At 39.2% G+C, this 15,475-nt stretch overlaps 2 protein-coding genes and 1 long non-coding RNA gene across 5 annotated transcripts in view; 1 reads left to right on the top strand and 2 right to left on the bottom strand.

The window, feature by feature from the left end:
* The first annotated feature begins 739 nt into the window (after positions 1-739).
* LOC121690107 lies at positions 740-2,146 on the top strand. Its single transcript, XR_006024993.1, has 4 exons — positions 740-766; positions 1,095-1,136; positions 1,820-1,890; positions 2,065-2,146. It is a non-coding gene; the product is annotated as an uncharacterized LOC121690107 (long non-coding RNA).
* Positions 2,147-3,042: 896 nt separating this feature from the next.
* The window catches only part of LOC121690102 (ubiquitin carboxyl-terminal hydrolase 47-like), a 16,046-nt gene continuing 3,613 nt past the window's right edge, over positions 3,043-15,475 (bottom strand). The window contains exons 3-15 of one of the 2 annotated variants that reach the window (XM_042070460.1): positions 14,659-14,787; positions 13,977-14,076; positions 13,771-13,886; positions 13,615-13,685; positions 13,391-13,519; positions 13,143-13,238; positions 12,691-12,822; positions 12,007-12,135; positions 11,712-11,737; positions 11,588-11,622; positions 11,330-11,412; positions 10,889-11,074; positions 3,043-3,267 (exon numbers count right to left, since the gene is read on the bottom strand). In XM_042070460.1, the coding sequence (XP_041926394.1) occupies positions 3,184-3,267; positions 10,889-11,074; positions 11,330-11,412; positions 11,588-11,622; positions 11,712-11,737; positions 12,007-12,135; positions 12,691-12,822; positions 13,143-13,238; positions 13,391-13,519; positions 13,615-13,685; positions 13,771-13,886; positions 13,977-14,076; positions 14,659-14,787 (1,316 nt within the window). In that variant the 3' untranslated portion in view covers positions 3,043-3,183. Of the gene's footprint in view, positions 3,268-7,927; positions 9,342-10,888; positions 11,075-11,329; positions 11,413-11,587; positions 11,623-11,711; positions 11,738-12,006; positions 12,136-12,690; positions 12,823-13,142; positions 13,239-13,390; positions 13,520-13,614; positions 13,686-13,770; positions 13,887-13,976; positions 14,077-14,658; positions 14,788-15,475 lie in introns of those variants that run through there. The other variant, XM_042070459.1, reaches the window with a different exon arrangement.
* LOC121690103 (ubiquitin carboxyl-terminal hydrolase 47) overlaps positions 7,272-15,475 on the bottom strand; it is a 26,723-nt gene continuing 18,519 nt past the window's right edge. The window contains exon 16 of one of the 2 annotated variants that reach the window (XM_042070463.1): positions 7,272-7,891. The gene's annotated coding sequence lies outside the window, so the exon portion shown is untranslated. Of the gene's footprint in view, positions 7,899-15,475 lie in introns of both variants that reach the window. The other variant, XM_042070465.1, reaches the window with a different exon arrangement.

Genomic DNA, 15,475 nt, shown 5'->3' with positions numbered 1-15,475 from the left:
TATTTCCCACAATATGCTGGCCCACATTCCAAAAAAACAAACCTTTAGAGACAAGTCTGGCTTGCTTGCTGGACACCTTGCAGTAAATGGCTAGTAAACTAATTCTAGGTTGCCCTCTAGCCTGGAAGCCATTTTTTAACCCACTACACCCATGCCATGCCAGGCTACCTCACATCTGGTCATTTTAGGTGTTTTCAGTGTGACATCTGTAACAGGAATTGTAAAGCATTTTTTAAATATTTAATTTAAATATATATATATATATATATATATATATATATATATATATATATATATATATATATATATATTAATATTTAATTTAAATATGCATTAAAACAAATAAATACAATTTTAGATTGTATGGTAAAGGTACACAGGCTTATATGTTGCTGAAGCACAAAGTAGTGAAGTCAAAGATATACACTACATTAAGCCACCATAAACCGCAGATCACCAGTTTGTATTTGGCTTAACCAATATCTGACCATAAAACCTTTTTTTCTTTAGTTAACTTCAACCAAATTGATTCGTTGGGCTCAAGCTACACTTGCCACCCCTTAACCTGAGGACGTCTGTATGTTGTGGGGAAATCCCAATGCTCATATCATATGATCACTCATCAGGAGCCTCCACTGTTCACATAACAGATAGTAAGTTGCTCGTGTAAGGACGGGCGCTCGCCGCTTCACAAACAACATCATGGAATATTCTGCACTCAACACCAACTCTACCGACGCAGTTCCGAGAAAATTTGACATTAAAAGTAATTCCGTAATTTACGCATTTACTGTAGGCTATAATGTGCTTTTTGTTGTTGATGTTTACTGTTCCTGTTAGCTTGTTGACGTCAGAGCTACTGTCTGCCTTATTACTCTTAAAATGAATTGCTGGTAGCCTATGTGAACTGACGTAGTAATTTATGAAGAGGCCTGTATAGCCTTCACCTATTCCACTTTCCAAGAAAATTTTCTATTTCATGGATCACCAGTTCCGTGGGAAAAAGGCAAAGTGAAAACGAAAGTAATCCTACAACACAGTAGCCTAGTAGTCTATGGATGTTTTGCTAATTCGTGATTTGTTACTTGACCTAGGCCTAAACCAGGAAGAATTGATCACAGACATCAGCCTTTTACGTAAGTACCCTATTTGATTTGATATTTTACATCGGTATAAGGCTAAACAGCTCCCACCCGAAAAGGCAGAAGGAATCCTTTTTTGGCTTTGTTTCACAATGAAAACTATAAGGAATAATCCAACTTTGAAGGGAAGCAAATTTAGTCTGAGAAGGAGAAAAATCCTCATAAAAACATTTTAAACAAAAACACACATGCCACAATTATCGGAACCCAAGTATTTCATTCTTTGTAAAGCCTCTCATTGAAGAGCTCTTAGTCTTCTATAATATCTCATACATTTGGGGTTGGGGAGAATTCCTTTTTACAGAATTTCTCTGGATTGTCTAGATATATTTATTTTTTTGTATAGTGCATTTTCTAGCACAATGGCCACTTTCAGTGCTTCAGACAAGTCTATGAGCATTGGGCAGTGGTGATTTTCCTGGCGTGAAAAGATTCCTTGGTCCTCCCTTGTGCATCTCCTCTTAAGATCAGAAATGCTGAATGTGATGCAACTGGAACTTTTGTTTGGAACTTGTCAAAGTTGTCTCTTTTCAATGAATGAAAGCCTCTGGGATGTTTCTCAACCCTCTTATTTCTATAATGATTTTAAGGCATTGAAATGACATTTCATGAACATGGTTTTTGAAAGCCCATTGACGTTTACCATGACAAACTAAATAAATCTCATTGCACTGCAGCTCGGTTGCCATGTGGTCACCATATACCTCCTGATTACCTGATTGCGTGGATCCGGTCCCAGCTTGAACACGTGAGGGTGAAATTAAGTCTGATTACTTAGTGGACTAATTCCAAACTATTCATTTCAACTCACCACCGCTAGATATTTAAATTGAATTCCCTTATTGTCACTGCTCACTGTAATTCCTTATATCTTACTGGGTTGTCCATCTTTTTAGAAACATACTGAATTCACCTGTCCAAGGTTTGTCCAACCAAAGCAGCGGCTCTGTGGTGCCAGCTTCTCCTATCAGACGGTGTGTGAGCTGGTTCAGCTGAAGCCAAAGACACAACAGTATTTTGAAGAAACAATTTCAGCGCTCACTGCCTTGACATTGTGTGACTACAAAAAAGTAAGTCACATACTTTTGGTCACTGCTGGCCATGTAACCTGCAAATCAATGTAACATTATGAATCAAGTTTGAATAATTTCCTGACACTTTCAATAAAATTTTGTGGTGTGTGTGTGTGTTTTCCCATTCATGTCATTTTCTCTCTGGTCTGTCTTAAAGTGTCCAGGTTGCCATTCTTACGTGGAGAGAGCAGAGCCCAATAACTTGTGTGTACAGTGTTCCATCTGCACCTCTAACAAGCTTCGCATCTACCAGTTTTGCTGGCTCTGCCAAAGGGAGTGGAGAGGACCCTATGCCAATGCCAAGCACTGTGCCAATGAGGGCTGTGGGCAGAGCAAGGTATGATGGTGACTGTAGGCATTTGTTCTCTCCTGTGTTGACGTTATTTCCCCAGGTTGCAGTTCTGTAGTCTGTAGCTGTGTCCCATTCCAGGGGCAGGATGGTTCAAGGACTAGATTTGCAGACCAGTTGCGTCACAGTTGTGGAGCTAGGCCTGTCCCATTTCCAAAACTTTTTGAAATTTGTCAGTGAAGGATCCAAATTCTGGACAGGATGCATATATTGTAATATAATTATGATATAATATAATAATGCAATACATTCTTCAATGCATTTTCAGGTTTCTCAAGGAAATTCCACTTCATCTCTTGAATGGTGCCACCATAATTTCAAGACCAGGACACTTCAGTCAGAAAATGATGATGTAAGCATTTACATTTAATGCAATCAAAATGATTTGTTAATATGATAAGAACTGTTTTAAAAGACCACAAGCACCGCAGTTTGCAGTGAACAAATAACAATAGTCATGCCCTCTCCTGGTTTTTACCGTACACCTCTCCTCCAGATTTACATGTCTATGGACAAATCTGATAGCCGAACACGCTTGGCTCTACTCATCAACAATGTGGAGTTTGAGCAAGAAAGTGACAGAACAGGAGCTGAGGTTGATGAGAAGAACATGAGGATCCTACTTGAAAACTTGGGATACACCGTGCTCATACTCAGGAATCTGACTTCTCGGGTAGAACAGTCTGTAGCCACTCTGACTTATCTGTGGACACAGGAACAGGGAGTTAATCAGATTGGTTGAACCTGGCAGGGAGATGAGCCATAACATCCTGTCACTCTGGGATAAACCCATACAGCATTATTTTTCACATAAATTAAATTGATCAAAATGTGGCACCTATTCTCTCAGCAAAATATTGTCTTACAGCTCAGGTTATATAGTATCTGTGAATGTTTTCTAATGATATCCGATTGGACCTTCTGATAACATGTCAAATGGTTATTATCAGACAAAATAAGATCAAAACATGTACCATGAGAGCACTTATATTGCCAAATGAAAACCTTTAGTGAGGTGTTCTTATGCTTCCAGGGCATGGAGGCTGCTATGGCAGACTTCTCTCAGAGGGAGGAACACCTCCAGTCAGACAGTTGTTTTGTGGTGATCATGTCCCATGGAACTCAGGAGGGGATCTGTGGTGTTTCCTATGGTGACGATCAGGAGGACATCTTACCTGTGGACTCCATTTTCCACCATCTTAACACTCCAAGCTGCCCCGCACTGCGCGATAAACCCAAAGTAATTCTCATCCAGGCTTGTAGAGGAGGTAATTCTACTTACATGTGTGTTGTTATTCCTGCATGTCTCAGGGACATGTCTGTCTGGATGAAAGATTGACACCCTCAGTGAACTTGAGCAGAATACTTGCTTTTGACCATAATAAAGATCTGTCTCTCTGTCTGTTTATCGATCGATCTATCTATCTATCTATATGAAATTCTGTGCTGACTGATGCAGTTTGTCCAGGGGAAAAAGGAGATGTGTGGGTTGCGGACAGTGCCCCTATCTCTAGGCGCAAGAAGGAGCACCGTGAGAAAGACTTCATCTGCTTGAGATCCTGCACTCCAGGTAGTAGCCTGCTATTTATCACAGATTTTGCACCTTCAAGACACGTGACACATTCCTAATACATCATATAAGAAACATACTGTGTGTTTATGAAAGAGCATCAAAATTATTGCATCTAGTGTGACATATACAGTTTTTGTCACTGAGCAGTTTCTTATTAATACCATGTTGAAATCCTGTTGGAATATTTTTGTTTGCATCAACATGGAGCATGATTTCTTTCTTTCTCCACAGATACTGTGTCATACAGAAATACTAAGACAGGTTCAGTATTCATCCAGACCGTCGTGCAAACACTTAATGAGCATGCCCATGAGGACCACATCGAAGAGCTTTTCAGGAAGGCAAGTACTGGCAAAACAATGACCAGCCTTCAATCCTCATCCGCTATAGTTATATTAAATTAACTGCTTGTGTGCCGTTTTTCTCAGGTATTGAAGACATTTAAGAACAGCTACCCTGACCAGATGCCATGCAAGGATCGGACTACTCTCTCAAGAAAGTTTTATCTCTTTCCAGGACTGTGAATGGAATTCTCAAAAGGATGCACAGCCATTTGGCATGGCACTGGACTGGTCATGATATTGTATCTTTAACACAGTTTTTTTTATTTAACTAGTAATCAGTACCATCATGCTGACTGAAAGAAACATCACATCCAACGTGGAGTCTGCTTTTGAGTGTTGGAGTGTATTCTAATTTTGCACAATTACAGACATCCTGTGAACATTTTATTCTCTAAGTTGTCATATTACAAGAATGTTGTAAACTGTACTGTATTTTGCATTATCTATGCAGATCAAGTTCATGAAAATGTTCAGGTCTTATGTTACGTCCCTAGCTGTTTTTGTGTTCCTGCTGCTTTTCTGTGTATTTTTCACACTCCAGCAGGGGGCTTAATTGCTAGACCAGCCCTATATAAGATGCTGGTTGACGTCACTCTAGAGGCCGGCTCGTTTTTTAGTTCATCACTGAACACTACCGCTGCCACGCCGCGCTTTGTGCTCCGCTTTCCGCTCTCGCCCACACTACGCCCCCACACTACACTACGTCCCCACACTACGCCCCCACACTACACTACGTCCCCACACTACGTCCCCACACTACGCCCCCACACTACACTACGTCCCCACACTACGCCCCCACACTACGTCCCCACGCTACGCCCCCACACTACGTCCCCACGCTACGCCCCCACACTACGTCCCCACGCTACGCCCCCACACTACGTCCCCACACTACGCCCCCACACTACGTCCAGGTCTCCAGTCCCTCTCAGAGTCTTCGTTTTTGGCCTTCTGGCTTCGTTTTTGCGGCCTTCTGGCCTTCACTTGCTATTTTGTTTTGAATATTATTTTTTCCCTTTATATATGCTCTAGTTTAATTATAATAAATTATTGATTATTTTCAAGGTTATCCACCATTGTCTGCTGTGTTTTGCCCTTGCTTTATTTAGTTTTGTTATAGTTCCCTGACCCTAGCAGGGGACATAACACTAACAAAATGTTACAAAAAGTATATTTTATTGGTGGATTTTCTATAAAAATGTAAACTAGATATATCATCATAAAGCAATGTACATAAATGATGCACTGAAAATGATTGTCACAGAGTGTGCTAAAAAAATTAACCACTGTAGTATATAGATTGTTTTAAATAGGAAATTACTTGCATAGATCACTAAGTTTAATAATATCTTTATATTTCTGTGCAGAGGACACACTGCCTGTTCCTGAAATAGTCACTTTTGAATGGTTGGATATGTACTGATAACTCCTCTTTAGCCACATTGTTCAAAACCCTGTCTTGAGTATTTGTATTCTAGAGCAGATTCACTCTCCTGTATGCTTTTCTGCTGTGTGATGCTCAGTGCTACTAAGTCCTGTAATCCAGTGGTTCTTAAACTAGGGGTCGGGACCCCCAGGGGACTGCCAAAAATGTCGGGAAATGATTTGCTTTAAAGACATTTTTCTAAAAGTTTTTAGTCAGAGGCTGCCATTGACATAATGTCTTTGGTCTTGACATAGCCTACCTATGAGAGAAGACATTTTCTGCCTCTGCTTCCAATGCCCATCTCGCAACATTTCGAAACCAAATTCTGCCGGTTAGAGAGAAGGGGGTCGCAAGACTTGGCCCATGTTTTTTGGGGGTTTGCTAGACAAACAGTTTAAGAAACATTGTGGTAATCATGTGAATGTGAATTGTATTGTCATGTAAATAGTTAAAGACTTTATATTATTATTTTTCTGTTTTCATTTCTCAGCCATATGAACTGAATCTGTTGAGAATGGTCATAAAGTGTTAAGGTGACAATATAGTACAAGCAGAAGTCTGATGAGTGTCCAACCGCAGTAAGACATGGCATCATATTGGGACAGCTTGCAGGCACAGAAGGACTACTACACTACAGGCGTGAGGCTGGGAAAGCAGCGCACTCACTCACTGAGCGTACCCTCAGGTTGTGGTACAGTACACACAGGGCTGGTAGCTTTAGCTGTGGGCAGACAGAAACTGTCATGAAGCTGAGACTACGGAGTGGGCTACTGACGTACGAGCGATGTCCAGACTGTAAAAGTGGGTGAAGCTATCTCTCGGAGCCCACTCAAGCAGATCTGTTCTATAGATCAATAGAGCCCAAGAGGCAGCAATGCTCCTTGTGGAGTGGGCTCTCAAGCCTTCTGGGATGATAAATTGAACTTTAATTTGCCATCACTGACTCATCTGCAAAAAAGTCCACACAGAGAGGAAGTTAAAGGCATTTAATGTTGATAGATTACTTAAAAAAAAACGATTCATCTTTTATTGAGACAGTTTCAACCTTTGGTCTGATTTGCTAGTTTGGCAATCTCAATGTGAGAATTGTAAAACTGTCAGAACATCACCAGTAATAAATAGCACTGGGTATGTTTATGAGGTTGGAGCCACACAGAGGGCAAAGGCCATCTTGGCAGACATCACTCCACTCCGCTCTGCCATATCAGAGAGGAGGTGTGCTTTACTTAGTCAGGCCAAATCAAAGAAATACCTGAGATCATTTGTCCCATCAGCGGTTGAGTTTCTGAACAAGCTGCAGGTGAAGTTGCTCTTACTGTATTCATTTGTAAAGGAACATATGAATTTCAGTGCAAGTACAATTGCATGAACTTATGTCCTTATTTATTATTTCATGTTTTACCTGATTCTGTGTACTGGTGCTGACTGTTGAATAAAAACATACATTTGCATGTCGGCTATGTATGATGCTAGTAATTATCATTAAAAAATTACTTTTAACATGACAAAAACAAATGTGTGAAAATGTGTTATTTGAGAATAAATATGGGTGGAACATATACAGTATGTAGGGTAACAAATAAACAATTGTTTTGGGCAATTGTTTCATCAAATGAAAACATTCCATCCTTGGTATCATATTAATTTAACAATGTTTTATCCAAACTGTACATTTTTACCAATGTAGCATTACAGTTCTAGATATCCCACATGTATGTCTTAAGGTAATAGAAAACCCCATTTAGATAGATAAATAGATAGATAGATACTTTATTGCTACACAACAATGTTTTTTTGTTACAGAGGGATTTAGCTTAATCCAGTGAAGAAGAAAAGAAAAATCCAAAATAAAAATAAATTAAAGGAAGTACATTGTTACAGTTTTGTAGTGTTCAGGAGTCTTACTGCTGAAGGGAAGAAGCTATTTTTGAAACGTGTAGTTTCAGTTCTTATGGACCTGTAGCGTCTTCCAGTTTATCTTCCATTTTTAAAAACTTAGCCACTGGAGACATGTGACATCTCTCTTTTTGAAGTAGGTTATTGAAAGAGAACTTCAGATGAGAGAGTCTCTCATCATCGAATCATGGACAAGAAGGTCAACGTTGATTACAAGAAGATGCAACATCAGGAGCACTAAAAAAGATATGATCCAGCCCATCCAACTCTGAAATGTATGAAAAGGAGAGATGATATAAGCAAGTATCATACATTATATCTTACCTCTACAGTAGCAGGTCTTATGTGTACAGCAAGTAGCCTGCTCATCAAAATGTCATGTAACACGTCATGCTGAAGACAACATGTGTTATGTTGAAGCATTTATCATGTTAAAGCAAGCACTATGTTAAAATGGCCATCGTTTCTAATCATGTTTCTAATGTGTGGTGTTTTTTTTTACACATAACCCAACTCGACTTTCAACACAATATGTGGGCCTCTTAAATATATCTCTTACCATTTATTTAATCTGCAGGTATTATCAAAATGTAGGAAACTGAACATTTGTTATTTATAATGAAACATTTGAGCAGTACAAGAAACCAAAGGAAGAAACAGCCCAAATTTGTATTAGGCCTATTGCCATGCCAACCCTATGAAAACAATTTCTATATCTTGTATGCCAACTATACCTTAATTTTAGTGTTTGTTTATGGTAATTTACCTCTTTGTGTAATTTTCAGATCTGGGTAATGACCCGGACTCCTTGAGGGCAAAAGTCTTGTGATCATGCAGTCACACCGCAGTCTCTCACGGCCTGGTGCTGCAGTCTACTGGACCAGGTATGGCTGGAACACTCTGGTCCTTATTCAGTTTAATCAGCACCAGCAACTTGATTATGGAAAATTCAAACTGAGAGTTCAGGACCTGGGGTTATTCCTCTGTCCAATTCTTCATAAAACTATTCCTTCCCAGGGTCAGTACAAGTTCATCAGCCCTGCCTTGAAGGACAGCACACTGGAGAAGTGTGGAGCTGACTGCCCTACAAGGAACTCTGTCGGCTCACCATCTTGACAGTAGAGGAGCAGAGCCATTTTGAGGAGACCATGGCCATAGTGATTGCAGCTGGGTACTGTGAGTACAAATCAGTAAGGACAGCTTTTGGTTTCACTCATCTATCAGCTATCTATGAACGTGGTTTAAAAGTTTTACATACTGTATTATGTTGGATATTTTTAACAAATGCTCTTTTATATATCCACTGTTAGTGTCCTGGGTGCCAGTCCTATGAGGAAAGGGTGGACCTGACCAATTAGGCTTTGCACCGCCCCACCTGCCCTGCCAGAAAGCAAGGAACATTTCCACTTCTGTTGGGCTAGTATCTCACACTGATCCCTGCAGCAACGTGCACTGTGCTGATGTGCTGCTACATAGTTCTCCAGGAAGTTCAGGACGCGGTGTGTCTGTCCATCCATGCCTGTCCGATCTGCGGCCTCCTGATGGAGCACAATGGTACGGGCTGCAAGAACCTAATTTCTTGCTGTCCACCAACAGCGTTGTGGGAAAGAACTTTTTGACGTTTTGACAAATGACATCATACTGTAGTTGGGTTGACTCTTTAATCTAATCTTAATGGTCTAATCTTCAATTCTAGGATGTATCTGCATGGTTGGTGACAGTTATTTAAGTCAATTTCAAAAGGTTTCAAGGTTCCTCATAATTTTGAATGTTCCATTGACTGAAATTATTTCTGTGACTGTGACTATGGGTTCTGAACTTTGTATGTTATTGTAATAGTGTTATTATATATCTAATGATATCAATTAAGTAATATTAAATAATAAGTGTAATTTTGTAAATTTTACATTTTGACTTTTTTCCTTATGGTGAAATTGTGCATTGTTCAGCCACAGTTACTGCTATTGCTTACTATGTGAGAAACGGTCATGTTCCCCTTATCAACAAGCAGATGGGATGATATACATTCTTTTACTATTTCATAAAAAATGTGCTCATTTTGAATAATTTGAATACCAACAGTTGGGCTGGGGCAACAAAAGACTGGAAAAGTTGTGTAATGGTAAAGTAAACACAAGGAGGAACATTTCACAACTAATTACAATAACTGGCATCATGGTTGAGTGTCAGCAATATAGGCGCGCTCACTCACATACTTTATAATGAAGTATTTTGGGTGTGAGTTAAAAATGTCAATATGGAAGTGGAGGAAAGATTTATTGCACCATGCCCAAAGACGCGTCTGTGGGCATGGTGCAATAAATATTTTTTAAAAATAACATACAAGAGAGTGCGGTTTCCTCCACTTCCATCATGGTTGAGTGTCATACAGCGCCCAGCCAGCCATTAGCCAGCACTAACATCTAGGCTGACCTGACGCTATTTCTTGCTTGTTTGTCATTGCGTTATGAACCTATGTTCTAAGGGAGAGAGCAGTCACCCCACCCAGCCTTGAACCGGGGTGTCTTGACTCTTGGACACCAAACCTGCAGCTTGACCGACTCCTTCCATCCCAGGGTGCCCCAAACACTAGTTCACCCATCATCTTCTACAGTGTCCCAATTCTTTTGGAAACTGGATTGTACATTAGTCAGTTCACTAAATAAAACTTTAATTGCAGCGATACATGCTGATTTTGTCCAAATTCATTACAGATTTGACTATATTATTTCACATAATAGGTTACAGCATATCATAGCCTATTTTATTGATTGATGGAGTGGCTAGTGCAAAAGCCTATATTTTCACTAAAATATGAAACTCTTTTCTATTTTTAACATAATTTTATTTGCACTGTACTTTTAGCAAAGCACAAGACATGCTCAGCGTTTCAGAATAAAGATGCCTGTACAATATATGTATAGCATGACTCAGAAATTTGACAGAAATGTTTTTGAACACAGTATTAAAGTATTTTATAATAAGTCTCATCACTACTAGTGCCTTCATGTTTTGTGTTCTTGACTGGATGTTGCATGTCTGAGGCAGATGTGCCCAAAGAGACTGTACCAACATTCCGCGTTACCTTCAAAAGATTATGTTGGTACGGTCCAGACCTCTGGGATCTCCTCCTCTGCTTAGATACCTTCATCTTTGTTGGCATGACAAGATGAGGTGAATGGTGTGAATGGTCAATTTGCTGTGTCAAAACATTGTCAGGTGTGTAGGTTTGTTTTTCGGAAGCTGTGTTGTTCTTAATTTCCTCAAGCATCTGACGAAAGAGGAGAAAGAAATATATCTTTCAGGTTAGACTTAGTCTAGTCCTCAGTTGATTTAACTGTTGCTGAAGTGGTAATAAAATATATTTGCAAAGAGGTTAGTCCATGGAGGAAGTGTTAAATCAGTGCTTGCTATAATCCAAACATATTTAATTTTATTGTTATTGTTGTTGCTTTGGATGAAAGCATCTGCTAAGTAAACATAAACAAAATTTTCCATAAATAATTAGTTAGTGTACACGTTTCACCTCTTCTGCTGTTGCGGTCTCGAGGGATTCCACAGGACTGCTCTTCATGTTGGTTTCTTCTTGCTGAGGAGATGACAAATCTCCTAAAAAACAAAAACACAATAATCTCTTTCTGTAAAATATAATAGAACTATGACTATAGTTTCACTGCACAGTACAGTGGGAATAAGTACAGTAGATGATTCAGCACATTTCCTTCTATTTCATCCATTGAATCCATATGTTTGGCCTATGAAGGGAGTGTTTGACTATACTCACTTTTCCTGTACACAATCATGTATGCAGTCCTTGACCTGCAAAAATTGAAATGGCAACTTCACAAACAATGAATAAACAGCATTACTGCCTAAAGCTTATTTATTTCTCTGAATAATTTGAATACCTTTCTAAGAAGTCTGTGTCTGCGATCTGTTGAAAAAACAACATCAACAACTTTTGCTTTAAGCAATTCTGGCTAAGAATGGGTATTTTATGGGTAATGTCAAAGATGCCATTCACGTATTATAAATCAGCATATCATTAATAGGAGTTTGAAGGTAGTCGTTATTTTAAAGTAGAAGAATTACATGGTCTTATGGATGTCCCTCATGGTCCCACTCCTTTACAATAGCAACATACTGTAGGCTACATTATATCCTGCACTCCTACAACTATCAATGGAGTAAAGTGATGCAAACCTTTGCCACGTGAGAGTCATCAAAGGAATACCAGTTATTATTCTCAGAAGACTTAATGTTGGCCCAGTAGTGTCCACTTCCATACACACCACTGTGGTTGATGACGCCATACAGGTCATATGTGCAACTCTAGGTTGAATATACAAGCACAACAAGGTTGTTCACAGAGCAAATGATGAAATGATGATTAATCAGTTATCCATATCTGCCTTGCTCTTCAAGATCGGGAGAAAGTGTATACTTTCAAAATAAAAAATCAGGAATTTTATGAATTTAAAGGTGCCACGTGTAATGTCCGCCAAAAAATCAATTCATACTCCACATTCCATAAAAGATGGGGGCAGTATACCTCCAGAAAGTGAGTTGGTCTACCCTAGAGTAACAACCGAGAAACGTGTATTGCAGTTTGGCTGGCAGTTACAGTATGTTGCCCACATACCACCTCCCATGGCCGAAACTGGTATTATGACACCTGTTGGGCTGTGGCTAGTAATGTAGCATGCTAATTCAGGTTGATATCTCTGCAGCACTATACCTTGTTATTTTTTTAATGACATCATCACCCTTATTTTTTCTCATTCTTTTGATGCGTGTAGCTCATTTTTTGGATATTTTTACCTCAATTCTTACACATGGCACATTTAAAATCTATGGTATTGGACATGCAATCAGTCAAATTATCACCTCAAAGTAGTCCAGAGTAGGGGGGATGTCCACAGGGCAGCAGTTCTTCTGATATCCCATTGTCATGTAGTCAAAGTAAAAGCGCTTGAGGTGCAGATTCAGTATCGTGGGATACTTCTGAACACTGAAACTCTGTAGGAAGAAAGACATTCATCACTGAGCCTGAACTAACAACTAATACAAATCCTTACTGCATATAACAAATATATAATATTTAGATCATCAACTGATATCGTATCTGTTGGGACATAGGTATTAGAGTGGTAGAATCACCACGGTTAAGAGGCTGGAAAAGCTTGGGTGGTAATTCGTATCAAATTGTCAGTTGACAAAGTATATAATTGTTTATGACCCAAATTTAACTTTATGTTAAAAACTTTTAACACAATTAAATTAATGTATGAACATCTAAATACTGTGTGATTTATTCTGGCAGTTAAATGTACACTCACAATTTCAGTGTCTGTTTTCTCATCACAGTCATCACAGTACATCCAGTCGTCCTCATCAAACCTTGTGGTTTTAAAGAAGGCTTGAAGACCGTTGACCTACAATAGCCATGCTAGGTCAATTATGTGCCAGTGTGTTACATGTTAGCAACTCAAAATATAAAAAATAATATGTTTGCTATATTGCTGATAGTAGGTATAATATAACTTTCCATTTTTGACAAGCTAATGAAAAGTTAAGTTACTCTTACCACATTGAAAACGTCATTATGTTCAGCATCAATGGAGAGTGGAAGTGAAAAAAAATTGTTATCTTCATGACATGCGTCATGATTTCTCTTCAGGCACCTCAGTGTTTTTTGCCATCTTCCCTCATAGACCTAAATGTGTTCACGAGAAGAAAATCTTTAAAAACACATAGACAAGGGTTACTGTAGATATTTACATTTATGTAAAAATGGTTGTGTAAAAGTACCTGGGAGACATCCTGTGATACGGCACTCAAGATTTTCTCAAACCACTCCACCGCATCTTGCTGTTTACAAACTAACATCAAAACATAGTCATCTCAATGAATTAACAACTTCAACGACGTCAGTGACAAACTAAAGAATGTTTGAATTTCACTCACCGTTTTCAATGGAGAGACTTCTAGTTATGTTGACAGGAGACACGCAATCACTTTTTAGATCTTTAAATAGTTGTTGCAGATGGTAAAATACCTGATCATTTGAAAGAATCTGGGAACTACAGAGTGATAAGACCATCATGTAAACAACAGCCATCTCAATATTGTGTGCAGTGCAGCCATACAGGAATTGCATTATTCTTTTTTACCTTTCTACTGCCTGTCGGAACTCTTTGGTCATAAAGAGAACCTGCAAAGCTGAGTTCAGATAGCAGGTTGCTCCTTGATTTTTCAAGCCGTTGTACACAACTGTCAACCGAGATCACTAATTACTTTCAATAAGACATGTTTGTGGCAAGATGTAAATCAAAATTGAGATGATGCAAGTACCTACTAAAACATTGGGATACTAGATAACATATAGGGCCCTATATCGGTGATTTAAAACACATGGTCATGGCGAATAGCTTTGAGGTTTGTCCAGTCCACATTGGGGGTGGTTTTGTTATCAAACGTTATCAAACTTCGGGCATCTGGCGCAAAAAGGGGGTTCTTATGTTTCTTAATCAGTCATTGGTATGTTTTGGGCGAAACATCCTTTAAACCAATGAGAGTGACATTTGTCAGCAATTTCAACAACAACGTCAAACAGCGCATCTGTATTTTGATGGTAAGATAGCGATTTTTAGATTCTGCGCCAGACCACACCTTAGTTTGTTAATTGCCACAGCCCTGAGCACACTGTTCAATAAAAGAGACGTGCATGGCGGAAAATCCAAGCGTAAGATAGGAATACGCTTTGATACGTTTTTGAGTTTTAGATCGTCAAGATAGAGCCCATGATATGCATTGTTCTATTATGAATTATTTCATGTTGTGCATGATAAATACCTTCCTGTGTATTCTCTTTGGGGGTCCCATTTTTTTTTGAATGAAGGTAAAAGTATAAAATATCCTCCTCAGTATTAATTACTTCCTTTGCAGAACTGAAAAAAGTTTTCAGGTTCTCAGACAGTTGCCCTGTATGTGCACAAAGATGGGCTGATCATGCGTTCTTTATTATGCAATGTGGCCTAGAGAGACTGTTCCAACTATTCTGTGTTCTGACATTTATATTGTGAATTGTTTAGTCCGGTAATGTGACAACTTATCAGGTAGCCTACAGTAGCCTATATTCCTGTCCCTGCAGCATGCAGCTACCTAATTTATTCAGTAGATGGTGACACTTGACTTGGCACTTGAGTTTCTTTGTTGTCATTGGCAACTGTACCTCACACAAACGTCCTTGACCTGTTGTGTTCCCAGGGGTTGTTCTTGGGGCCACTATTATTCAACCTCTATGTGCTCCCACTTGGACAAACCATCAAAAATAATTTGATTTCCTATCATAGCTGTGCTGATGACACCCAACTTTACTTAGCTCTGTTGCCTAATGACTATGGTCCCTATGATCTCTTTGTCAGTGCATTGACAAATAAACTAAAGTAGGCTAATCATATTTGGTAAAAAGGAGGAACGAATTAAGGTTGCCACTCTCCTTGACATAAAAGGGCTTAAAGCAAAGGATACTATTACAAATCATGGTGTCTTAATTGACAGTGATTAAAATAACTAATTTGGGGCAGCTGTGGCCCACTGGTTAGCACTCTGGACTTGTAACCGGAGGGTTGCCGGTTCAAGCCCCGACCAGTGGGCCATGGCTGAAGTG

Source organism: Alosa sapidissima, chromosome 18 (genome assembly GCF_018492685.1).
Source record: "Alosa sapidissima isolate fAloSap1 chromosome 18, fAloSap1.pri, whole genome shotgun sequence".
NCBI lineage: Eukaryota > Metazoa > Chordata > Actinopteri > Clupeiformes > Clupeidae > Alosa > Alosa sapidissima.
Note: the sequence above shows the minus strand (reverse complement) of the source record. Positions and strands in the feature narration are given on the sequence as shown.